General features: G+C 40.8%; 1 protein-coding gene across 1 annotated transcript; it reads left to right on the top strand.

The window, feature by feature from the left end:
* Window positions 1-25769, top strand: MYOZ2 (myozenin 2). Its single transcript, XM_035114037.2, has 6 exons — window positions 1-263; window positions 800-901; window positions 8829-8998; window positions 12698-12827; window positions 15986-16169; window positions 21935-25769. Exons 2-6 carry the CDS (start codon window positions 826-828, stop codon window positions 22167-22169), a joined length of 795 nt encoding a protein of 264 aa, XP_034969928.2. The 5' UTR covers window positions 1-263; window positions 800-825; the 3' UTR covers window positions 22170-25769.
* Window positions 25770-26087: the final 318 nt, after the last annotated feature.

Consider the following 26087-nt stretch of genomic DNA (forward strand, 5'->3'; position numbering starts at 1 on the left):
TGGCAGAATCCTTTCTGTTCTCTTCTTTCGCCAGGAAGATATGAGTGGCTGGAGTGTTTGCTTCTATAAATAGTTACTTTATGTCAGTTAGATGCCAATCTTTTTGGAGAGGGTCAGTCCCCAGTTTGTCTTGGTACAAGGCATCATGCAGACCCAAGAACAAGCATAGAAATCACTCGGGACCGGATAGGTCATCCCCATTCATCACAAACTCCATAAAATTCACCCAAAGCATCAGGATCACGGTTCTCCAGAACAATAAGGTAAGTGTATTGTTTCCTGAAATAATCTGACATTGGTTGTCCTATGAGCTGGCCACTTCTAAACTTACAAACAGTAAATGGACAACATACGATTTCTTGCACTTGTTTTGCAATGCTTATTTCTCTAGATGGTTGCTGAATAGCATGTGCCAGCTCAAAGATTTGACTATTTCACCCATTTTTGGAGGGTTTGTAAAAGATGTGGTGTTTCAGAGGCTGCAGGTAGGAAAATAACACTGAAGTCATTTGTGGATGGGTATATAACTATATATACAATATGGAAGCAGAAGGAGGCTTGCCCAGCCTTGTGAAGATAAGCAGGCACATGGAGAGGTAAGAAGGCCCATGTCACTGTGTGCATTCAAGAAACAGTTGGCGCATTGGGGCTTCATATGTTGTACTAGAACAACATGCATCCTTTCCTCTGTGCACAAGGAACAGTTCCCGATAGCTGAAGTTAAAAATGCAGAATATTATTCAACTCCTGAGGCCATTACTGAATAGCATCAAAATGTGACTTTCCCTTCTCCTTCTAGTAAGAAAATTGCACCGGACTATTACAATGCTCTCACATTCTGACATGGTCAAAGAGAGGAGGCAGCAAGCATCCGCCATCATGAAAGAAATCCAGAGAAATGGTATAGCGTTAAATCCCTGTTATGACTGTATGTCCCGTGTCACTCTCTAACCTTTCTTTTTAATCTTATAGCATTAACTTTCTTACAGCTTTGCTTCTGGGTGTGCTGCCATAAATAATCTCATGGGGCTATCATGCTGCCTATGGTAACTAATCCTTTTGTAGTTGCCTCTTTTCATTTGAAAGCTATTTTCAGATGAACAACTGTTGTGGAGGAATGAAGTAATCTAACAGCTGATGTACATTCTGCCTGGGATTGACTTTCGGAATATTATTTGGGGAGGGGGGTAATATGTCTGGATCCCCTATTACAGAACTATTCACGCAGGGAAGATGTATCTCTCCTCAGTTTTAGAGCTGTCTTTTGTATTTTCAAAAATTGCAAAAAAAACCAAAACAAAAACCCACAAGGATATTTGCAATATACGCTGTGTTTCAATTTCCGCCTCCACCCACTCAAAGCTGTCTGTAGTCTTATCCAACCATTCAAGGTGCAGTTCCCAACTAATCTCTGTTAAGAAATGTTTTGCAATAGGGTTGTTGTTTTTTTTGTCATCTTTGGGGGAGAATTTTGACAGGCTTGTTTGATCGGTCTACATTTCCACAAGAAGCAGTAGGAAATATGACTTACTATAGAGATGACCAACCCAGGAGCTAAGCAGCCTTCATCTGAAGATAGCTACTGAGGGTAGGGCCCCAGATCATATCGCCCTCTTCTCTTCACCCGCCCCAAATGCTGAATCTCACATCTAAACACCCAAACATTCTTCAGTCAGTTTATGGACACATATTCACTCACATGCAAAACCAGGCTGTTCTTATCTAGTGGCTAGATAAGATTTTCCCCTGCCTCTTCCAGAAATGTCACTTGTCTGTCATTTTATTGGATGGCTTTGCTGTCTGAAGTTTCTCTATTAGAAACCAGGGCATAAACACCCATAGCTCTATGGCTCCCAGTTTTGCTAGTACAACCTGATTATTATTATTATTATTATTATTATTATTATTATTATTATTATTTGGAAATATCCACTAAATGTGGAAAAGTGTTTCCTGAAATGGTCAAGAATGCTGCATTTTTAAGTTAATATTACAAAAATCTGCTTGACTAGACATCCCCCCACTGGCTTGTTTGTGATATCATAAGCCCTGTGAGAGAGCAGGGGGAAATCCAGCGACCTGCCTTTTCAGGAGACTCGGCCGAGGCCTGTTTCTATCTCAAGGGCCGGTCTGTTTTCAGATGGTTCCTACCCTTATACCAGTGTAAGCTGGCAGGGAGATGGATTTTGCAAAAGTTTTCCAAAGATTTCAAGTGTTCTGTGGTTAACTTATTTCCTGGTTTCATCGTATGCTAGGGCAATGCCATATGGCCCCATTTCTGAATGTATTTTCATTCAGCCCAGATGGGATATGCACAAGGGAAAGTGGTCATTTGAATACCATATGCTCAGATCCTGGCTTGCACTGTCTGTGGACTGGAAACGGAACCTAAAACTAGTAATATAAAATGGTCCTGTGAACATAAAAGTCCACTTTTCTGGGTGACATGAGATGAATCCAGAAATTATAAAAGACAGCTCAGAAGTTCCCTTTGAATTTGCAAACTGAAGGCAGATAGACACATACTTCATAGAGACGCCCATTGCATAATTATTCTCCCTCATACTAGGGCTGCCACCATTTAACCTGGCATCCTATGGACAGTCGGCCATTTCATGCATCCATGGATCAAAACAATTAGGCCATCAAGAGGTTTGCTGTGACCACAGCAAAAGCATGTGCAGCTAGTTACACGGTGTTAATTATTTTAATGATTAAATACTAAACTGGAAAAGGGATCATAGTGCCTAAGAGTTATTACAGCCCCTTATTAGCTCACATAGGAATTTTATTTTCAGAATGGGTATGACAACACATCTATTTCTAAGGGTGGGGGGGGGAGTATCCTTATTCATTCTCTCTTTTGAAGCGTCGTTGCTCTCTAGTGCTGCAAAACACATAGGTCCAAATTCAAAAGCTTCCCTTTCTCTAGTGGAAGGAGTCATCAGTGAAAGGAAGCGATACAAGCCATAATTTTGTAATGAAAGGCAGAACACATTGAAGTTTCTTCAAATCACATAATCATAGAATTGTAGGGTTGGAAGGGACTGTGAGAGTCATCTAGTCCAACCCTTTGCAATGCAGGAACTTTTTTGCCCAACGTGGGGACCCAAACCCACAACTTTGAGATTCAGAGCCTCACGCTCTACTGACTGAGCTACAATCCAACCATAAATAATACCCTAGTTCTGTCCCTTTAATCTGATGAGCAGATTTAATAATAATAATAATAATAATAATAATAATAATAATAATAATAATAATAGTGGAAATTTGGTTTTATTATTTAATAATGGAGAAAACATGATTTTTTTAAAAATAATAGGGAAAAGGACATCTTAAACATTTTTAATGTGAAACTTTCTTTTTTTAATTAAGTAATGTCACCAACCAAATCACCCTGTCCAATGTGTTTCAGTAAATCCATGTGTTGTGTTTAGGAGCCAGATGTAAAATATTATAATAAGCCCAGAAAGCCACATTTTCTGATATCTGTTCACTGGCTTTTTCCTTTATATTATACTATTTCCTTTATATTATATTATTTCCTTTATATCCACTAAATCATTTTGTTTCACATAGGAAGTGCTATAATATACATTCATCCTCTCTCTGGCAAAATCTGAATTTCCCACCATAAACTTCATCTTTCCCACATCATACAAATTTGTGCTCATTTTTTTTAAAATGAAGATAAACAACATCAACATAGCATGATGTTTATGACAGTGTAAACTGCATTAGACCTGAAGCATTGCTTAATTAACTACAATTCTGTATAGGTCTACTCAGAAATGAGCCTGTTTGAGTTCAATAGGACTTTCCTGGGAGTAGGGATGGGGAAGAGATTTGATGCAGTTTGCTTTTAAAGGTGAACTTCCTTAATTCACACATTCCAAAACAATATGGGAACCAGAACACAACTAGCCTTCAAAATCTGCACTTCTCTGAATTTTGTAATCCAATTCCACAGCCAAGGAATGTGTAAAATTAAAATTAAAATGCATATAGCAGGGTAAAGTGTGCATAAAAATGTTTACAATAGTAAAAAAAACATACAAAATGCATTACTGTATATAAATGCAAAAATTAAAACACTAAGGAAAATTGCATACAAAAAAATGTGTATTTTAGAATAAATAAAATGCTGATGAATTTTCATGAGGGCATAACATCCCTGCCCCCACCACCCACAAAATGTTGTAGAAATGTAGAGGGCTGAACTTTCTATTGGAAAAATTAGAAATGTAGAGAAACAAAAGATGGACAAATCCACCCATTCTTACCTGGGAGTAAGTCCCAGGTATGTGTGCCTAGAGAGCAGAGGTGATCACCTTGCCGACAAAGGTCCGTATAGTTAAAGCTATGGTTTTCCCAGTAGTGATGTATGGAAGTGAGAGCTGGACCATAACAAAGGCTGATCGCCGAAGAATTGATGCTTTTGAATTGTGGTGCTGGAGGAGACTCTTGAGAGTCCCATGGACTGCAAGAAGATCAAACCTATCCATTCTGAAGGAAATCAGCCCTGAGTACTCCCTGGAAGGACAGATCGTGAAGCTGAGGCTCCAATACTTTGGCCACCTCATGAGAAGAGAAGAATCCTTGGAAAAGACCCTGATGTTGGGAAAGATTGAGGGCACTAGGAGAAGGGGACGACAGAGGACAAGATGGTTGGACAGTGTTCTCGAAGCTACGAACATGAGTTTGACCAAACTGCGGGAGGCAGTGCAAGACAGGAGTGCCTGGCGTGCTATGGTCCATGGAGTCACGAAGAGTCGGACACGACTAAACGACTAAACAACAACAACAACATGTGTGCCTAGAACTGCCACTTAACAGTCAAATCAATGGACTATTGTGTCTTAATACTTGCACTAAAATGTGCGATGCAAGGCCAGAAAGTTATTTTTGTTCTTTACTATATGTTCTGTCTACCTGATCTTTATGAAACAAGTCCATTGATTTGACTGGGTCTGCTGCTCCATGGCTGACAGAAGTCAGTAGGAATCCTTCTATTTTGGGTTCTCATGTGAATTTCCTATATGAGATTGGCTTCTGGTGTGTCCACCTTTTCTTCTTCTCATCCTCTTTGCACTTAGCTAACATCAGACAAGATCTATGCACAGCTTAATTGAAACAGACTGTGGAATTATGCTTTAATTGACAGAAGGCTCAAATTAATCTTACACTTAACATTTCTGGGAACCACAAAGTGGTTTAAATCCTCGCTTGAAACATGAGATGACTAATGAAAGTTCTGGAGCAGTAAGGCCGAGAGAAGCATGTGTTTGAGGGATTAATCAAGTTCAAATATATAACGTTCACTAGCAAGCGATGTACAAGAGGTCAGTCTGCAAAAGCCAGCAAACCCTGTTTTATTAAGACAAGAGAAGTTGTGCAGTACAATCTTAAGCATGTTTATTCCAGGGTACACCCCACGAAGCAGTAGAGGCTTTAATCCCTAGAAAGTGTGTTTAGGATTACAGGCTAAAGCAGTGAGTCCAGACCTAAACCAAAATGCCATTTTAAAATCTGAAAGTATTTTTTATTTGGGTTGGAATAAGTTGATTATGGTACAGAAAGAGAATATTATCCAGAAGTATACATACCGTATCTCTCATATGCACCATGCTTTAGCAGCTGGATTCTAATGTGCCAATGTTTTATTTGCTGTAATCTTATGCTATGGTGTTACAAATAACCTTGGGGGATTTTGCTGTGGGATTTTATTCATTAGTTATTTTGATGGTGTAAATGTAAATTCTTATACTTAAAGATAGCATAAGCACAAATTCTTAAAAACGAACAAATAAGCAACTGACTGCTACCAGTTCTTTTGAAATCTCTTGTCCTCAACCCTGTGCACATCTACTCGGAAGTAAATCCTACTGAGTTCAGTGGGATATACTGACAAATAAACGCACAGAGGATTGCAACATTTTTAAACAAATAAGATGGTTCAATTGAGTTTTCCAACTATAGTCAAGCTGTTTGAATGAATGCCTGGTTCTTATTCACAGAAATACTGCTTAGTGGCTTCATCCACCAACTCCAACTCAGAAAATCAGTGATCACTGTTGACATTACAACACTTGCACATGCATTTTCCCAGTTCCACATGCCAGCTTATCACCCAGCTCTTTGTCAGTGGCAAGTAAGAATTTTCTCCAGGTGGCCAGGCAGGGAAATTTCTTTGTATGAGAAATCAGTCATTTGAGGAATGAGGGAGGACTGTGAATATGCCACTAATGACTTGTGTTGGTATGTGTGGGCAGACAAGCTAGTAAAATGTTTTGTGAGCTACTGACTTATTTCTCAACTTATTTCTAAATCTGTGATCAGCACTCTTAGCTGTGACAATGACCGCTCCCCACATCAAACAGGGGGGGCGACTTTTGCGCGGCCGCCTGCAGCCCCCTGGATCCCAGAGCGGCCCCTGGTAGTTCAGACTGGCATCCTCCCCAGGCTGGATACCTGGGGTCTCTGCCTACCTCAGCCAAAGGTACTCTCTTTTCCAAAGGTACGCAGGCACTGCTACGCCAGGGCCGCTGTTGAAGGGCCGAAAAGGAATTTCCCTGCATTGGCAGGTTTCGCCTTTCCCGTACCAATACATCACAACTTTGGCGGTTTCAGGCCTTGGGCAGAATCCTTTAGTCTATCTTCATAAATGGGGTGTGTGTGAGGTGGTGACCCATGCCCCCTTTGCAGCGGTGATCCCAGGGTTCCCCGTTAAAGGGGTCTTGAGGGGAGGCATTGGCCATACGCCGAGAGGTTGTCATTGCTCTCCCCTCCAGCGGCGGTGAACGAGGGGTGAGCTCTCTGCTTGAACATATGTTCTCCAGAGCCAGCCCAATCCCCAAACATTCTGGATAACCCTGAAGTCTCCCAGATCTCCGGCTGGGGACTGGGAAGGATAAACACACAGTGCCTGAGCCAAGGTCTCTCTACATCTGAAACCTAATAAAGTTGTGGCCAATTTTAATCCCATAGCAAGTTGTCTTGAGTCATTATTCCGCTCGGGGGTCGCCTGGGGTTTAGGGGACTCCGTCTGTCCACGTAATACTGGTCACCTGTTAGGCAGTCAGGAAAAGTGAAGAGATTGACTCTGGTTCTGGTTTCACTTGCCTGAAAGCTGTTCTGTGGATTAAATGAGGGGAGAACTGTGTACACCACTTTAAGATCCTTGGGGGAAAAGGTGGGATATAAAGGCAATAAATAAATAAATAAATAAATAAATCAGTGCATCTAGTGAGCAACATGTACTATATGGTCTGCAAGGGAAGCAGTTAAATGTACTGTAGTTGGATTGTAGTTAAATGTTGACCTTTTGCACTGTTAGGCAGAAGAGACAATCCATTACCCTTCATTGTTGTTTCAGCACTCTGAGAATTGCTCCCTACAAGTTTCATAACACCACATTAATTAACACAGCTTATTAACTTTCTTCATGCTACACAGGATGTCCTGCTGTTGTTTTTGAGGTCTGAACTTACCCAATTCAAAACACATTTTCTGAGTTTTTGTTCATCACTATTTACATTTGAAATAGGACTGCCAGACTAAAACCACACTTACTTTCTGGAAGATTCATTTTGAGTTTCTCCCACTTTCCTGTGGAAAATACCAACTGGCTGGCCGGCCAGAGAAAAACTTTTGGGGATAATTCAAGATTCATCAGACAGAAATTTAAAAATAAAGAGGATTTGTCTGTGGAAAAATAGCATTTCCTCCTATAAAATAAAATGGCAGAGACCCTGGTCCCATAGTTTTATGTAGCCGAGAGATGGTTGATAAAAGAGTTTTTCTCCAATAGAGCTCTGATTGCATTCTTTGACGGAGGTGGGGAAACTCAGTCCATATTTTCTAGATCTGGGGTCCCCAATATGGCTTTCAGAGACACCCCCTTGCAACCTGCCAAGGCCTCCTGGGCCTCCCATAACAGTGTAGAAACTGGGTGTCCCAGTTCAAGTACAATCCAGCCTAAGTTAAGTGCTTTGAGGACTCATACATATCAGTGGACACAATTAATGTCAGCAGTGGACAGAGACATTCAGATAAACAAAAAATCCATTGAGTGCTCCACATTGGCCACCCAAATGCCTCCAGAAAACCCACAAGTCAATCCAATCCAAATCTGTATTATGGTCATAGCATGAAGGCAAAAATCCCCCACCCTAACTGTTGCTTTCTAGCAACCAGAACTCAGTGGGATCTATATTATTCTATAGTAAGAGCTGTTTGACAGCGTAACAGACTTCCACAAGAGGTGGTGGACTCTCTTTCCTTGGTGGTTTTTAAGCAGAGGTTGGATGGCCACCTGTCATGTATGATTTAGTTGAAATCCCTGCATTGCAGGGGGTTGGACTGGATGACCCTCAGGGTACCTTCCAACTCTACAATTCTATTATCCTGCCTCTGAACATGGAGCCACTGACCAATGCTCCTTGAAGGTGTGCAATTGCCATCAGTGCACCATTGATAATACTTTTCTGGAGCCCAGAGACCACTGAGTGACTCATTTTCCCCTGACGGTTTGCATTTGTGGGGCTGTGCATCCTAGCATCCCATGCATCCTAGCAACATAAATCTTTGGTTTGATCTAGACTACATATGTTGGTTTCATAAATTTATGAAGTGAGAGCTGCTGTATGGGCGAAAAAGGTCCGCTGATGGTCTCTTGCTTAAGAGATCACACTCAGTTTTGCTTTGCCTGTGTTGAACCCTCCCCTTGAAATCAACAGAATTTACTAGAGCTTAACTTTAGCTGAATCATACCAATTACTTGGAAGAATTTTTTCTAAGAAATGTGTACTTATATCATTTTGCAGAATCATCTGGATTAGACCTTGGGAAAAAGGTCAGTATCCCCAGGGACATCATGTTGGAAGAGTTGTCATTGTTAAGCAACAGAGGAGCACGGCTATTCAAGATGCGCCAACGGAGATCTGACAAATACACATATGAAAATCTTCACTTTTTATCCAGCAAGCCAAGAAATGTGAGTATTTTACACTCTATCACTTTTTTGTGCATCTCTGGCCCTGCACAATTAGTGACTCATTGAAGTAAATAAATCAGCAGCGAGAACAAGAATCTCAAGGGGCTTAAAAAGGTCTGTCTGCCGTTCATTCTGTTTAATAGCCAGAAGTACTATAGTCCTGAATATTAGATGTAAAAAAAAGATGAAATATCACATGCCACTGCAGACAAGGGATAAAGCAATCTGGTTTCAGCATGGAAGCACAGGATATGAGGTAACAGAACAGTTAAGAGCCCAGAAACTCTGCAAAGGGCATAAGGAAGTAGACCAGAATAAAAGGTGAGAACGCTAAATCACAAAAAAATAAACAAGCATTCACTGCCCTTGGTCCTTTGGGAAGAAGGCAGGGTATAAATTAAAATAATAATAATATAGAAGGGCAAGAGATAGGAACCATACAGATAGGAAGAAATAGCAATGGATATGTCAAAAATATGACAAATTGTTATTATTGTTGAAAGGCTACCAAGCAAAGCCTCATACAAAAAAAATAAATAGATTGCAGATAGGTCCTGCACCCAGTTTGCAATCCAAAAGGCAAAGAAAGATTGGAAAGGAAGGGGGGTATAATAGGAAAGGAACTGGAACTGAAATGAGATAATGAGCAAAAACCAGAGAAAACAACAAATATTCAGGTGTGGTTTAAAACGGGGGGCGGGGGAATGATGGAGATGTTCTGACATCAGGAGGCAGGGCATTCCAGAGATAAGGAACAAAAAGGGGGAAAGGGTACAAATAAGAGATGAGATTTTGCAGTTGACAAGAAGCAAAGTACTACTAGGACATAAAGAATGAGAAGGACTAGAGCTATGCAATCAGAAAGATAAGAAGCCGGAATTGAGATATTTATAAGTTACTAAAGGAAGATTAGATTGGGTCTTATAAGAAAATGGAAGAGCAGAAAGAAGAAGAGAGGAATGGGTAAACTTAGGGTTCAAAACAAACTAAATGTGCTGTGGAACCTAAAATAGGAGGAAAGGAAAGTGACTGAAGATTATTATCTTATGCCAGAGAGCATTATAATGATCAAATCTATACAATATAAGGGTATTAAACAGGGTCCATACAGTATCATTTGAAATAAAAAGTGAAAATGACATGCTGGTTTATCTGTCCAAAAGCCACAATTCCACAACACAATGGGTATTGCATTGTGAAAAGAACCTTAGAAAATGGGACAAAAGTGCAAACATTATAATGAGGGAAACAAGCACAATGTTTCCCTGTGTCTGAATGCACCCTTAGACTTAGAGGGCTACAGAGGCAATCTAAGAACTGGAAAGGACACCATACCAGGACTCGAGAAGATGGGCTCAATCTTTCTCTGTCAGTTGAAATGCACTGATGTGGTGTAGCTTACAGTTCGCGTTGCCAGATATATGGGAAATGATCATCACTCACAAGTGGCAAAGCACCAAGTTATTCAGGTCAGTTCAAACAAATGCCAGTAAAAACATCTCTGCATTCCACAGAGACAAAGGGGTTGCTTTGCTGCCTTTTTAGGTGGAAGCTATTTTAGAAAACTAGCTTAACACTCTGTGCATAAACTGCTATACTTTCCCTCCTCAGTCCTCATTGTTTTACCTCCAAAACCCTTATCATAACTACCTGCACTAGTCTAGGGATTCTAAAGCTGGAATCCACAGTATACTTAAGCCACATCCATACCATACATTTAAAGCAGTACAAGTATTATGCCACTTTCAGTCACCATGGCTTCCCCACAAAGAAATGGGAACTGTAGTTTACTAAGGATGCTGAGAGTTGTTATGATTTATTTTATTGTTTCCTGCATTGAAGGGGGTTGCACTAGATGACCCTCTGGGGCTCTTCAGACTCCACATTTCTATGACGCTGTGGTATATAAATATTTTTATTTTTTAAAAAATCTAAAATAGGACGCTCCTGTTTCCCTCACAGAGCTACAGTTCCCATTGTGGTTTAACAACCAACCCTTCTTCTCAGGAAACTCCGGGAACTGTAGCTCTGTGAAGAGGCCATCTAATAACTCTCAGAACCCTTCACAAACTATAGGTCCCAGATCCCTTTGAGGAAGCCATGACTGTTAAAGTGTTAAAGACAAAGGCTTTAAATGTATGGTGCAGATGTTGCCCTGCTGGGTAACTAGGGAGTAAATTACATTAAAACACTCTATTTTGAGTAAACATGGAAACAACTGCATTATAAATCTTGTAATATGTTAAGGCTCCTATGGGTGGACAAAACCTGTTTGAATTTCTCAGTCAAGGACTCTTGTTTCAAAGCCTTGTTCGTACTTCTCTCTCTCCCCCGCCCCCCAATACCTACAGAAAATTGTCCTCAAAGGCAGCCTATACTTACAAACCTTTTCATTTCAATGCCATGGCTAAAATAAGGTTCTGACTTTTTAGAGCGCTCTAATTCTATGTTAAAGAAACAGTGATTAAGGCTTCGGATGCAGCCATGGAACTAATGACCCAGCAGAAAGAATGGATCACTCCAGCCTGTCATTAATCTTTGTGAAGTGGCCTGCACTAAGGTTATTATTATGATTACAAATTGAGGTGTCATTGCAGGAATTCTCTATGGATACTGCTTAGGGATAAAGGCAATATTTAGGTGTCCAAGTGAGGTAAGCATGACCAAACACAAAGGAAAATAGAGTTCCCTAACAGATGGGGAATTTCAGCTGCGTGGGGAGAGAGGGGAAGCTGCCAATCAAGCCAAGAGGCAAATTCCATCTTGGAAGGGATATTTCCATCTGGCTCCTAAATATTACAACAGTTACTTATCATCCCCAATTTTCTTTCATATCACTCAGAAACATCATTTGTTCTATGTGTGACTCCTACTTGGCGGAAACCGTCAGAGCCCTCTCAATTGCTGGAGCTATTAGACAGCTTTGTGTCTAGATGTTTTATTAAATTCAAGACTCTCTGACATCACAAAGGTGTTGCAGGAAATGTGCTAATGCATCTCCCAACATATTTTTTCTTTTGCCAAGACAAACAAGGAAGGGCAATTTGGGTCAGGACTGCTGCACTTGGGTTGGGGCAGAGGGCCATTCTAGAATGCTTTCCCCTCCAAAGTTAATAGCAACTTTTTGGGGTGGGGTATGGGGTGTATGAATCAGGGTCATGGTGTCAAGGGAGGAAGGTTACAACCCCTTCCCCCCATTATGTACCTGGATCCAAACTGAATCAGGGCACTTGAAGTAGTGAGGATTCTGGAATAAGGTCTGTTTTGTTGGGGATAGTGAGTACATCGTTTTAAAATTAGGGCACCATCTGACAGCCTTTGCTTCAGGAAAAAGGATATTTTAAGAGATAACTTGTTTCCCTAGAGCACAAGAGGCCCATCATTCCCAACTTGCCAGATACTTTCTATTCTAGCTTTAGAAAGCCAATTAATCTCTGTGGCATCTTCATCCCACAAGTCTAAAGCAAGAATAACACTTCAGCAGTTCATAGGGGTGGTTGTGAGTATGTGGTGCTCAGACAGCAGGATAGGAAGGCAAAAAAAAAGCGGTCAGAGAAAAAAAGATGCTTGAACAAAGCATTTAGTGTATCAGTTTGCCAGTTAGGAAACACCAAGGAACCAGGACACTGTTTTCAGCAGTCCTTTGGCGTCTCTGTTATGAACCTGATAGCTGTGCTATTTCTTATCATTCAAATGCAGCGCAGCGAGGTCATACAGTGCATTCAGCTGGATGCTAGCAGCATGGAGGCAGGTCAAGAGCATGCGCCAACAACACCTCCTAATACCCCAGATCCACGGAGTCCACCAAACCCCGAAACCCTTGCCCCAGGTAAGCCACCGTGGAACATCTCATTTTCCGGGCAAAGAACAAATAATCAAAATTCTTCCATAGAGGAGACCTACTGTGTGTGGTATCTTTAGTGGAAGCATAGATGAGTCACTTATGACATCTGTGAGATGGCCAAGGCCAAAAGGAAAAAAAGTTACCGCATGATTACTCTACCTTCACTGTTTTCCAACACATAAATCTGCCGTTAAACTTGATGGAGTATCAACAGCGTGAATCAGCGTGAAACAGTGAATCAAGGTCAGGGGCCCCCAAACTAAGGCCCGGGGGCCGGATGCGGCCCAATCGCCTTCTAAATCTGGCCCACGGAGGGTCCAGGAATCAGCATGTTTTTACATGAGTAGAATGTGTCCTTTTTAAAAAAAAAATGCATTTCTGGGTTATTTGTGGGGCATAGGAATTCGTTCATTTTTTTTCCAAAATATAGTCCAGCCCCCCACAAGGTCTGAGGAACAGTGGACCGGCCCCCCGCTGAAAAAGTTTGCTGACCCCTGATCAAGGTTGATTTCTTTTGGTCTTGCATGAGGGTCATTCTCCCCAACCCTTTCACTCATAGTCCAGAGTGCAAAATAAGTCATTTGTATGTGCAATTCTTTTCAGCCCTTTTTATTGTATGATTTTAAATCGCCTTAAAATTTACGTAAAAAGCAATTGTATAAAATAAGTGGCATTAAAATAAAATAAAATATGTTCCATGTTCCCATCATAATAGCAGCGGTTACTGTTTGAGGTTAGAATAGTATTTACCTCTATACAAACTACAGCACTTGTTATGGAACTACAAATGCTCTGGTACAAAAGTTCAACCTTGAAGCAAGAGGTTTGGTTTATTCTTCTGCATTTATTGTTCTAAAACCTGTGAAGGCCCCCAATTCAGTGAGATTATATCTTTGAGCTGCTATCTGTAGAATGTTGGCACGATGTTCTTCGACCTGGATCTACTAAATGTGTAACTTCTTTATTTGAAACCAATCGTAAAAGAATAGATCTTATTAAAAAGGTCAGGGGAGGTCACACAAACAGAGTTATCTTATGTACAACAAAGCCCTGCAAATCTTCCTGCCTGTTTTGGTTGTTAGAGGAAATCTTTCAGCAGATGCAGACCCAATTATACAATATTTAGCGTGAAAGAATGTTTGAAAGAAAACCCTTATACAAGAGTAAATAGGAGGTCAATTTGGCTCTCTGGTAGCAAGAACATTTTATACAGTAGCAAGGACACATGTTTCCTTTATCTAGAGGCACTGAGTAACAAAGAAGTCTTTTCTTTGTCTGCCCTTTTTGAAACAAGAGCTGAGAAATTTATGGGGGCATAATTTGTAAACTGATCACAGCCTTTTCGCCACTTGTGTGACTGCCACATAATGGATTCAGCACCATATTTATGTATAGATTTATTTAATTAAGGCTGGAATCCTACACAAACTTCCCTGAAAGTAAACTCTGTTGCGCACAATGAAACTTACATCTAAGTAAGCACACATAAGAATCTGCTGTTATGATGTGTACATTGTACCAATTACATGCCCTCTTGGAAGCTTAATGTTACCTGGCCAAACACATGCTTAAATAGCTAGAAGCTACATGTCATCATAAACGATTTGAACATTTGATCGGCTCATGTTGAAATGGACTTTCCCCTCTCTAATAGATACATGCATGCCTTGCAAGGAAGGCGGGTTTTCTGAATGCTGTTTTACGGCACATATTGATGTGTGGATAAACAGGAGTCAGTGCATTTTTTTAAAAAAAAGTTGTCTTGGCTTCCCTTCCTAGTTGTCTTTACTCATAGAAGCTGGAAGGGACCCAAGGGTCATCTAGTCCACCCCCCACTATGCAGGAATATCGGCTACTCATCACATATTGCACACTTATTTTCTTCTGAATCCCACAATGATTTCCTCTCTCTCTCTCCATTTCTTCCCTTATGCTTCAGGCAGGCTGCCTGTCTTTTAAATTTTATTTTTCAAATATCTTCCAAGTTGATATGATTAGACATTTGTTTGGCACCTTATTATTATTTTAAAACCCTCAATAAGTTTTTTTTTTGTGTTTTTCTTTTAAAAAAATTAAAAACTGTTCTGGGATGTGAAGAGCTAATGGCTTCATGACATCACAGGAGCCAGCCAATCAGCTTGGTGCATAGTTGGTTTCTGCTGGAAACTAGCCAAACCTGCTTCTCCTGATGTGGATCTTACAGGGCAGATTTTTTACATCTGAGCAATGTGATCTGAATGCGGTTCCACAACAGTTTAGCCACACTAGTTACATGTGTCTGTATATACCCTTATTTATTTGCTTATGTAAATCTCTATAAGCCCCGTTTCCCTAACAAGTCCACCCCAAGTCATAGCTGCCAAGTTTTCCCTTTTCTCGCGAGGAAGCCTATTCAGCATAAGGGAAAATCCCTTAAAAAAAGGGATAACTTGGCAGCTATGCCCCAAGTGGAGAACAAAATGCAACCATAAAAATACAACCATATTGTAATAAAAACTTTTTAAATTCCAGAAGCTACACCAGCCAACAATACAACAAAATATATTCCAGTCTTTTCCAGAGCCGCAGCAATAAAACAACAGCTTGGCCCATAAAAGACATCAATTAAAAGCCATTTGAAACAGGTGGGCTTTTAAAAGCCTTTTTAAAAACTTATGGTAAACTGATTACTTGATATGTTTTGTAGTTTGCTTTGCCCCAGTGTGTTACAAAGTGAGATCACTGCAGGTAAATTTCCAGGTATTGCAGTGTATTTTGAATATCTGTTAAATATACCAGTGTTCTTTTTAAAAAAATTGTTTAAGCACATGAGACAAGAGCTTTCCATATAAGTCTTCTACTTTTCTCTCCATCACCCAAGATATATTTGTCTAAAACTGCCACAGCTGAAATTCTATTAAATCCTCGGACTTTTCTTGCCAGAGTTAATCCATTGTTTACAACAGAATTTAGAAGAGCAGCATTGAGGATTGTGGCTGAAACCACAATCTTAATCGGATGATCTTTAAGTGACAACTAATGTAGAATGTCTTATGCGGTGCCTAGGGGACATGGTGGGAATGAGTTGGAATATTTGTTGTGTGAGACAATTGAGAGGCTGCTACTGCAAAATTCAAACACAGTGTATGATTTTCCTCTCGAAGGATATTCTGGACCACTGAAGACAATTCCTCCCGAGAGGTTCAACACTACATCTGTGCCAAAGTACTATCAATCACCTTGGATTGAAGCCATCAGCAACGACCCAGAGCTCTTGGAGGCCTTATACCCTAAACTGTTTAAGCCTGAAGCAAAGCCAGAGCTGCCTGACTTTAAGAGCTTTAACAGGTAATTTTGACCAATAAATAAATAAACACCAAGTTTTATAAGAGATGGATGTGGCTTGGAGCCTAAGACAAAAGAAGGAAAGAAAGTTTGCAGAAAGAAAGTTTCCCTAAAAGTTTGCAGAAAGAAAGTTCAAGGGGGCCCTTAAGGCTCCAGAGAAGCTTTGGGGAGAACTGAAAACTTTTTTCTGTATATTTAATTCCATTAATGTACCAAGCCCCTCACCCTTTGATCCAGGATTGCACTAAATTCAGGAACTAACACATATGTGTACACCATCAGCCTTAGAATGAACAGAATAGGCTGCATCGCACACTGAGATTCCCCTACAACAGAGGGGCCACAGCCACCATTTTGTCTCCCATGAGGCCAATGAGTAAGACCTGTTAAGATCTTGGCACCCATATTTATATAGGCATTATATCCTCCCTCTATCTCTTGGTTTATAGATATGTAAATTTGTGGTTTAGGAGTTGGTATCTAATCCCACAAAGATCTGAGGCAGGCGCAATTGCCACACATGTCCCTTAGGGAATCTGAGAGCTCACAACGTCACAAGATAATCTTTAGTCAACAAGAAGCTGAATTTCTGTGCTTGTTTATACCTTTTTTTCCCCCAAAGCCACATTTTCAGACTTTTTAAAAACCAGCAAAAAGCTGGTGAAATTCTTGTGAAAATAAAATTTAGGTACAGTATCGCATACAAAGTGCCGAGTGTGCTAACGGCAAGAGATAAACAGAGAAAGAAAATGTTTACATTTCAAATTGTGTCCTTTGGCTTTTCGCAGAAGCTCTAGACATGTTGACATTGACTGGAAGTATTTTGGGAACATTTTTACAAAACACCCAGGCTGTGGCGCATGCTTATTCAAACTTGATACAGTAATTTCATTTATTGAAACAGTGCGTGTGGTGTGGGTTGTTTTTTCTTCTTCTTTCTATTTAATGAATAGCTTGCATTTAATTCCAAGTGACTAACACAACACAAAACATCCTTTCAGAAAGCCAAAAGGTAGCAGCCCATTGCAACAGAAAACAGGAAGCAGGCACTGCATGCCTTTAGCAGCTGGTCAAGACTAGTATTTCCATTCTGCAGAATCAAAGGAAGAAAATGTCTCAAAGTAAGGAGTGAGGGGGCTGGCAACTGGAGCCCTACCACACTGTACCTGGCATAGAGATAACCACAATCTGGTCCGCCATTGTCAGCAGGGAGCCTCTGATTTCTCCTGCAGCTGCCACTCACTTCTCTCTTAAGACTGCCAAGATCCACCCTCATTCAGAAGGCTATGCAGTGGGGGGTGGGGACACATGGGCAGCGTAAAGTTGGGTAGCTGTTTCTTGCCACCTTGGAGCTACTTATTCCAGCTCGGTAGGATGAGGAAGATGCCATATATGGCCAAACCTGGTCCTGGCTGTTCTTCCCAAGGATGTGGTCTCTTCATAAAATGATGCAACAGATGCTGATGAAAGTGATCTCATAATTGCATAAGCTATAAATCAAGACAAGGGCCCCATTCAGATGTAACAAAACGATACGGCTTGTTGTTGTTACAAGACCAGGCTGTGGGGTGAATCTTGAGCTCACATGCTCCCCCTTCCCTACACAAACAAAGAAGGGCAGTGGGGAGCAAGCAAGCCTGAGGCTTACCCTGACACACCCTCACAAGAACAAACCATGGTTGGCTACATTTGAGTGTCCTGCGACACTTAAAGGCAAAGGGCACAGGACAGCTAATGTTGAACATGCCCGTTTATCTCCCATCGGGTCTAAGCTGGAGTGAAAAGTGTGTAACTCGACTGTGTTGTGCTGTAAGGCTGCGAAGCTGACCACAGGTGGCCTCATTCACACTGAAACCACTAAGATTTACCGTATTGGCCTGAATATAAGCCACACTTCTCCTCCCCCCCCCTCAAATTCTGACCATGAAAAGTTAAAGTGTGGCTTACAGTATGCAGCCAGGAGCGCTGGGCAAACAGCAACAGGAGCATGGCAAAGTAGCGCCCACCCCACGTGTAGTCCCCCGTCCTCTCCCCCGAGGCCAGGAAGGAAAAGAGTGAGGATGGGGAAAGGCTGCCGGCAACACAGCTTGGCGCCCCCGCCCAGCATGCAGCTAGGAGCAGCAAGGAATGAAGCGGCTTATATTCGGGTCTTTCCCCTCCCTCCAATTTTAAAGGTGGGGCTTATATTCGGGTGCGGCTTATATTCAGGCCAATACAGCAATAAGCCTACCAGTAGTTGTTCTCAAGACCCCAACTCCTCTGATACTATTTTACTGATAACCTGAGTCTTTCTGTACAAGAACCTACAGTACTTTGAAATAATGGAAGCCCAACAAGGCACTCAGAGCAAATTTAGGGGAGGGAGGGGAACACACCAAACATACAGTTAAGACAACCCAGCTGGAATTGTGGGAAACTGAAAGCAATGATTGGGGTGGGGTGAGAGCAGGGGAAAGTATTTTCAACAAAAGCAAAAACCCACAACTCCTCACATATATTTCTTTCTGTCGCATTTCTACTTGGCTGCACATAAGAGTCCAACAAACAAATGCCTGTTTTTAGGCTCTATACTCTCTAGTCATTATAAGTAATTAATCTGATTACTGTTTCGGGAAAAATGCAAAAAATGACATCACCTTCAAGAGACCCCAGTGATATAATAGTGACACCACTCTTTCAGTGAGTCAGGCCCTTTTGCTGACGTTGTGTCACTGCAGGAAGAAATATTTCCAGGAATTGTAATTCTGGGTTTTTCACATCAGACACAGACTCATTCCTGATCATCGAACTGTGAAGGCCAACTCCCACTTCTGAACCTGTTAACAAACAAAAAAGCTTTACACCAGGAAAGCAATGTGTGTTTCTAATCAGCTGCTATTATTGACTTTAATAGAATGGGCTCAGATAAAAAGAATGAATGCAGCTGCAACATCCTCTCAGTTATCAGGCACTACCATATTGGTGTAGTATTCACATCCGGCTGTGACAATTCATAACAAACCTGGAATGGATTCAGAAGACAGCTAAAAGGATCCAAGAGACCCAGGAGGAAAATGTTATTTATTATTACTTCATTTATATATTTTTGAAAAAAACAAATGAGTCACAGTCTCTGCCACAATAGGACCCAAACCAACGCACAGCACCTCAAACAACAAAAGCCATAAAAGGCAGCATAAAACACACTAAAACTATAAAGCAGTCAAAACACACAAAGCAGTTGCTGAAATAAGGTCAAGATGATCTAAATCCCTATAAGCAGCATCAGCAGAAAAAAGTAAATAAACTATGTAATCCTAAATGTTTGTTTAGAAATGCCTTACTGAATTCAATGGGACTTCGACTTAGGTGGGTATAGGATTGCAGACCAAGCAACTCAAAGGCCTGGGAACAACTTCCACAACAAAACAAAACAAAACAAAATGTGAGAAGATTATTCACTTGGCAGCAAAAAAAAAAAAAATCAAGTGGATATTTATACTGTATAACAAAAATACTTGTTAATGACACTCACACAATTGATAGATGCCTAGTGCGGCCCAGACAGAAGGAACATGCATCATGTTGGCTATTATTATTATTATTATTATTATTATTATTATTATTATTATTACCACCACTACTACCCTGCCTTTTCCCTAACAGGGAGAAACCTGTGTTATCCCTCACTTAAGGCATCTCAAAACTATCCTGACTCATTGTTTCTAATTATGCAATGAATTGGGGAGGAAATTTCCTCCACCTTTATTATCTTTTTTTCCCCAAGAAGGAAAACTATCCAAAAGAAGAACCCTTGGTGAGAAGTGAGGCACCACAGAATGCTTGGATGTAACAAGAAGCAGGCTTGACCGGTTATGCCTCCCTCCCTTTGTCAGTGAAGCAAAGTTCCCCTCCTGAAATGGATTGTTTTCAAAGCACTAGAAGGAATCCAGTCCATCTGGATGTTGTTCTGTGTTACTGCACTGAATGCAGCAAGCCAACTCCTCAAGCTGCAAAGCCATCTCCTGCAGGTTGCCATGTACTACTGTACATATGCGCCACAAGCTTTAAAGCCACTGATTCCACAATACAGTAGTAATTTATCCAAATCTGCATCCTTTTCTTCTATTGCAACGTAAAGTTGCTTTTCCCACTCTGTTTGCTTGGTAGCCATTGGGGTTTTTTTTTGCAAGAACTACTAGACCAAGAAGGGAAAAAAATGATATGGGGGGGGGGGAGAGAGAGCAGAAATAAGGTACAAGAAATATAGTGGTGTTGAGGAAGGACTGTAGCTCAGTGAGAGCATGTGCTTTGCATGTGAAAGGTTCCAGGTTAAATCTCTGGCATCTCTACACAAGGCTGGGAGAGATCACTGTCTGAAATCTTGGAAATGTGCTGCCAGTCATTGTAGACATTGCTGAGCTAAATGGATCCATGATCTAATCCAGTATCAGCCAGCTTCCCATGTTTCTATTAGAAGAAGAAAATTAAAACTGGATACCACCGCCTTCAAATGTTTTATCAGTTCACAAAGACCAACGCTGGGGCTCTCTGGGCTAGATTTGAAACCAATGAACTGAACTGCATTTCATGAAACACACAACAATGGTTGTGTTCTAACCTACAATTATATGTGATTAATCATTCCTGGTTGTTGTGTAACTGCATTGCATATGTATGGTCACCTGCTTTCTCGATTCACAAAACTGGGAAATGAACCTAAGCTCAGGCTAATTTTTTGCTGTGTAAAAGACCCACATGTCTCTATTACAATCAACAAGCTTTATTATGCTGGGTTTTGATTGTATACAGTGAGTCAGATTCAAATTACATGTTTTGCTTTCATAAAATGTAGGGCATTACAACTCCTTGACATCATCCAAATGATTGCTTCAGAAGATTTACTCTTAAACTTTAACTAATTAATTATTCTGCTCTTCTTTATGTTGATCTCTATCCAGAAAACATGTATTCTTAACATTTGATCTAGTTGTAACACATTTTTTAAAAGAAGGTGCTTCTTTTAACATATTAGAAAGCTATTTCCCGACCTTTCAGAAATCTGCCTGTAATATCCAAGACTGAAGGTTACAAGGAACCAGACAGCTCATGTGTATATTTTTGGCAATGTCATTAGGAAACAATGACAATACGTTATGAAATAGAACTTACATATGAAGCTGTCTTAGAATGAGTCAAAGCATTGCTCCATCTAGACTAGGACTGTCTTCTCTGACCATTTCTAATAAGAGATTAGTTACACACACCTTTGCACCAATCCGTTTCAACTATTAACTTCTCTAAAGCAATTCAGCTGAATTGTTCAAGGTTTTTCTGTAAGGTAGCATGCTTGTTTCCATTCAAATCATCATTATTAGAGAGAATGGAATAGTAAATCCCTTACAGCTACAGTTCTTGCAGTGGTTTATTGTCTGATAACACACTGAACTCTTGCTGCCTTCTCTCACTGAAGTGGTTTGTTCCAGTGTTGCTAGACTTGATGAGAGATCTGCATCACCTTGGTCAGCTCACACTCCTTCTACCACAGTTCCCCCCCCCCCCAGCTGTAAAATGGGAATGCTAGTGCCCTACCTCAAAAGGTTGCCATGAGGATTAGTGAGATAACGGCTATCTACCTACTAAAAAGTACTACAGAGGAAACCAGTAACAAGTGCTTCAAAAGAAAACCCATATGAATGTTATGAAATACCCCTTTTAATTGTAGGTTCAAAGCAGAGTGAGTATATGTTTTGATTCACCTTTCCTTTACTCTTGTCCCCGTCGTCCAGAGTTGCCACTCCTTTTGGTGGTTTTGAGAGAGCATCGAAACTGGTTAAGTTCAAGGTACCAGATTTCAACTTCCTCCTGCTAAATGATCCACGATTTATGGTCCTTGCCAATCCTCTTTCTACCAGGCGGTCTTTCAACAGGACTCCTAAAGGATGGACCTCTGAGAATATTCCCATAATGATAACTATACACCCTACAGAGGTAAATGGCGTTCCAGAAACGGATGATCTGTGAAGAGAGAGTGGAGCACTCCACACACATCAGAATCAGTCTGGTGATATTCTGATCTTTCAACATGTGATACATCATTTTCTTATGCAGCTAAAATGTAATACCATCTGATGCTGCTAACAGTTTCTGAAGTTAAGTTTGTTCTACTAACACAAATAAAATAACTTGGCCATTACCTTTGAAAAACTAGTTTTACCTCTCTCTCTTTTATTTCTCTAGCTCCTCTTTACTCTTTCGGTTTATTAAATTAATATCTGGCTTGATTTTACATTGCTGCATTTTCCTGTTAAAAGGGGAAGTGATAAAATTATACTTTCACGTTACTAGTTTATTTGTCAATTCTGTTTTGGGCAGACTTGCTTACAGAGATACAGGCAGAACTGTGAAAGAAAAATATTTGGCTATTGATTCTATGAAGGAAATGTGAAGTCTTGTGCCATTTCTGCTTCCTCTGTGAAAATCAATTTATTTCTGAGTGTTATTCTGAACAAGGTGTGTCTATATAAACAGGAATAAAACACAATATGTGTAAATAAAACAAAATAGAAGATTAAATGCTTGAGAAACTCTCCCAGTGTAAACGCATATGTTTGTTTGACCAATACATACAGCAATTTGACAGCATAGGATTAGCATAAAATGTTGCTGTGAATGATACATCTTAAACGCCTCCTCACCACCCAGATGTTTACCTATGGTTGTGATCACTTCAAGCTTTGAACTTTCATGATATCTTGAATTGAGAATTGGGAACTACCAGTGTGGTGGAGCAGTATGGTGGAGATGCCCTACCCTCAATGGCATTGTTGCAGCTTACTAGGATAGGGCAGGAAATTTATTTAATTAATTAATTTTAATATCCTGCCTTTGGGGCGCGGGTGGCACTGTGGTCTAAACCACAGAGCCTAGGGCTTGTCGATCAGAAGGTCAGCGGTTCGAATCCCCGCCACAGGGTGAGCTCCCGTTGCTCGGTCCCAGCTCCTGCCAACCTAGCAGTTTGAATGCATGCCAAAAAATGCAAGTAGATAAATAGGTACTGCTTTGGTGGGAAGGTAAATGGCATTTCCGTGCGCTGATCTGGTTTCGGTGTTCTGTTGCACCAGAAGTGGCTTAGTCATGCTGGCCATATGAACTGGAAAAACTGTCTGTGGACAAACACCGGCTCCCTCAGCCTGTAAAATGAGATGAGTGCCGCAACCCCAGAGTCGTCTGCGCAGGGGTCCTTTACCTTTTTATTAGAGACAATAAAACCTTTGCATGTTGTTTCCAAAACAGTGCAAAGTTGCATTTTAATATAAGTTTAATTTTATTAAGCCAATTGTGAATGTTTGCAGCTTTAATAACTTTTTGTGTACATAACATCAATTTTGAAAGTGCACTTTAAAACAAAATTTGCCATCAGCCTTCAGGTTGATGCTCACATTATACTTTTGCAGATGCTTGCAGATGCTTAGGTCCCATGTGTCAGGAAAGACGTCGTTTGCATCATAGCATCATGCAGATCTTATTTGTGTATGGATCTGCACATGGCTGGGATCCCCAGCAGTTGGCAGAGTTACCGGTATGCAGTTGCACAAGTAATATCTACATGTGACAGGCCTTATAAAAATTACATCATCTGTAAGTTAAGCATTTGATTAAGTAAATGAAATGCTTTAGGAGACTTGTGTTTTCAAAACCAGTTTTGCTGTGATAGTGATGCATGCTGCTGCCTCAATAGTAAAATGAGGACTAGATGCAATAGAGGTGACATAATAAGAGTAACAACAAAGTATTGCGGCACTTGAAAGGCGAGCAAATTTACTGTGATGTAAGCTTGCTCATAGTCAGGAGCCCACTTCATCAGGTGAATGACATGGTCACCTAAGTGATACGTGGTGGAAGATGTGTGAAACAGAGAATGTGAAACTTGTGAAGGAGGAAGAATGTTGAATCAATGGATAACAAATGAGAATACACCATAAAAGTAATGAATGGGACGTGCCTTTCCCCCTGCTTTTATGGAGGATGCACGCACAGGTCACATTCGAACCTCTGCGCTACAAAATATGCTCTGTAAATTCACAGACCTCAACTTCTAATTTTATTGTGAAGGAGCACCAGGAACCAACACTGCTCTGGAGAATAAAGCAGGCACCAATTTGTAAGAGCTCTTAAGCCATTGGGGAATGAAAACCTGTCCACAGATAGGAGGAGAGTCCTAGCACTATTAGCTCATAGCAACTCCTGATTGCAAAAGGAGGAGCGGAGCCTCTCTATTGGTTCCCAGCTCAACCTTTGATCCCTTCTCTAGGCATCAAGCCACCAGCTACTACTTGCTGCTCAGGCCTCCTACACTTTCTCTAGCCTTGATTTGTCCCTTGCTTCTGCTTCTCTGGACCAAGACGCCTCCAACTGTACTCTAGCCTGGTTTCTGGTTTGCTTTTTGCTTCAGCTGCATGCAAACAACTCATTTCCTTCTAGCATTCAGCATGATTGGGTCCCCCCCCCCAACATCTTTTGTCCAAACCACAATCATCGCAAACCATTCTAGATTGTTCAGAGTGGATGGGGCAATCCAGTCGGATGGGCGGCTAATAATAATAATAATAATAATAATAATAATAATAATAATAAAGCAGTGCCTAGATAATACTTCAGGTGGCCAGTTGTTTTTCGCCAAAAAAGAGGACATGCATCACTAACAAAAAAGAGACTCAAGCATGGCACCAATTTGTATGTAATTTGCATGAGTTAATATATATGCACAGATACAAAATAATTGCTATAATTTAAAAATAAATGCATCTCACCATAGAGGTGAACAAGACTGTGGCCAGGTGAGCTGTCCAGTCTGCTCCCCAGGAAACTCAGCCAGATGGGTGAGGTATGAATAACCACCTCTTCTTCTTCTTCTTCTTCTTCTTCTTCTTCTTCTTCTTCTTCTTCTTCTTCTTCTTCTTCTTCTTCTTCTTCTTCTTCTTCTTTGTTGATGGGCAACATCCAGGCTTCCCTAGTCTCCCTTTTTAGGATTATTTTCAAATCACATTTGGGACCAGACCGTCCTCCTCATATAGGACACCTCCACCTCCCTCTTTAATGCAGGACTATGACCATCCTAATCCTGGTCTCGCACTGAGTTTCTCATGTCTTCGATATTGTACGCATGCTATCTGTGATGCAGCTGCATGCTGGCAAACAAGCTCGTTTGTGGAGTTTTCAAGAGTGAACTGAATTGACGATGGAGTTCAATCCTGTGCATGTTTACCCAGAAGTAAGACTTACAGAGATTCCATGGGCCTGTTTATTTACTTAGAAAGTTTTACACCACTTAATATCGTCATCGTCATCATCATCATCTCTAAGTGGTTTACAGAAATTGCATTGTTTCAACTTTCTGATGTTTGCCCCCCCTCCGCCCCCCAGCTCCTTTGGGAAGAAGGGTAGGATAGAAATGTAAGAAATATATAAATAAAAAGCAACGTTTGATAACATTTCCTTAAAGTAGATAAAGGCAAAATGCAACTGCACATCACAAACAGCACAGTGTACAAAACAAAACAAAAATCAAGCGTCCAGAAAGCCAGGGTAAACACACACATATATATATGTGTGTGTGTGTGTGTGTGTGTGTGTGTTTAGAGGTCATTACTGCCTCTGCTTCACGAATTATTCATGGGAGGGGATTTTAGTAGATGGGTGCTGTCCACCAAGAAGGCTTGCTTCTGTGTTGTCACCTGTGACAAACTGCTGGTGGATCTCCTTGGAATATCTTAATGATTAGATTGCTCTCTAGCAGGGAAGATGGCTTAATTAGGTGTCCCGATCCCAAGTTGTTTAGGGGTTTAAAATGTCAACAACAAAACTTTGAACTTGGACAACAGGGAATAGGCAGCCGTTGTATTAGCAAGCCCTCCGAAAGTCACTCATGCCGTACACTTT

This window comes from Zootoca vivipara, chromosome 9, assembly GCF_963506605.1.
Source record: "Zootoca vivipara chromosome 9, rZooViv1.1, whole genome shotgun sequence".
In the NCBI taxonomy this organism is placed as follows: Eukaryota; Metazoa; Chordata; class Lepidosauria; order Squamata; family Lacertidae; genus Zootoca; species Zootoca vivipara.

What these genes read in the sequence shown, in the direction of transcription:
- MYOZ2 (XM_035114037.2), top strand. Translation starts at nt 826, where the DNA reads ATGCTCTCACATTCTGACATGGTCAAAGAGAGGAGGCAGCAAGCATCC. An exon ending in CCCCGAAACCCTTGCCCCAG is followed by an intron (nt 12,828 to 15,985) that starts GTAAGCCACCGT and finishes TTCCTCTCGAAG; the next exon opens with GATATTCTGGACCACTGAAG. An exon ending in GACTTTAAGAGCTTTAACAG is followed by an intron (nt 16,170 to 21,934) that starts GTAATTTTGACC and finishes CCCGTCGTCCAG; the next exon opens with AGTTGCCACTCCTTTTGGTG.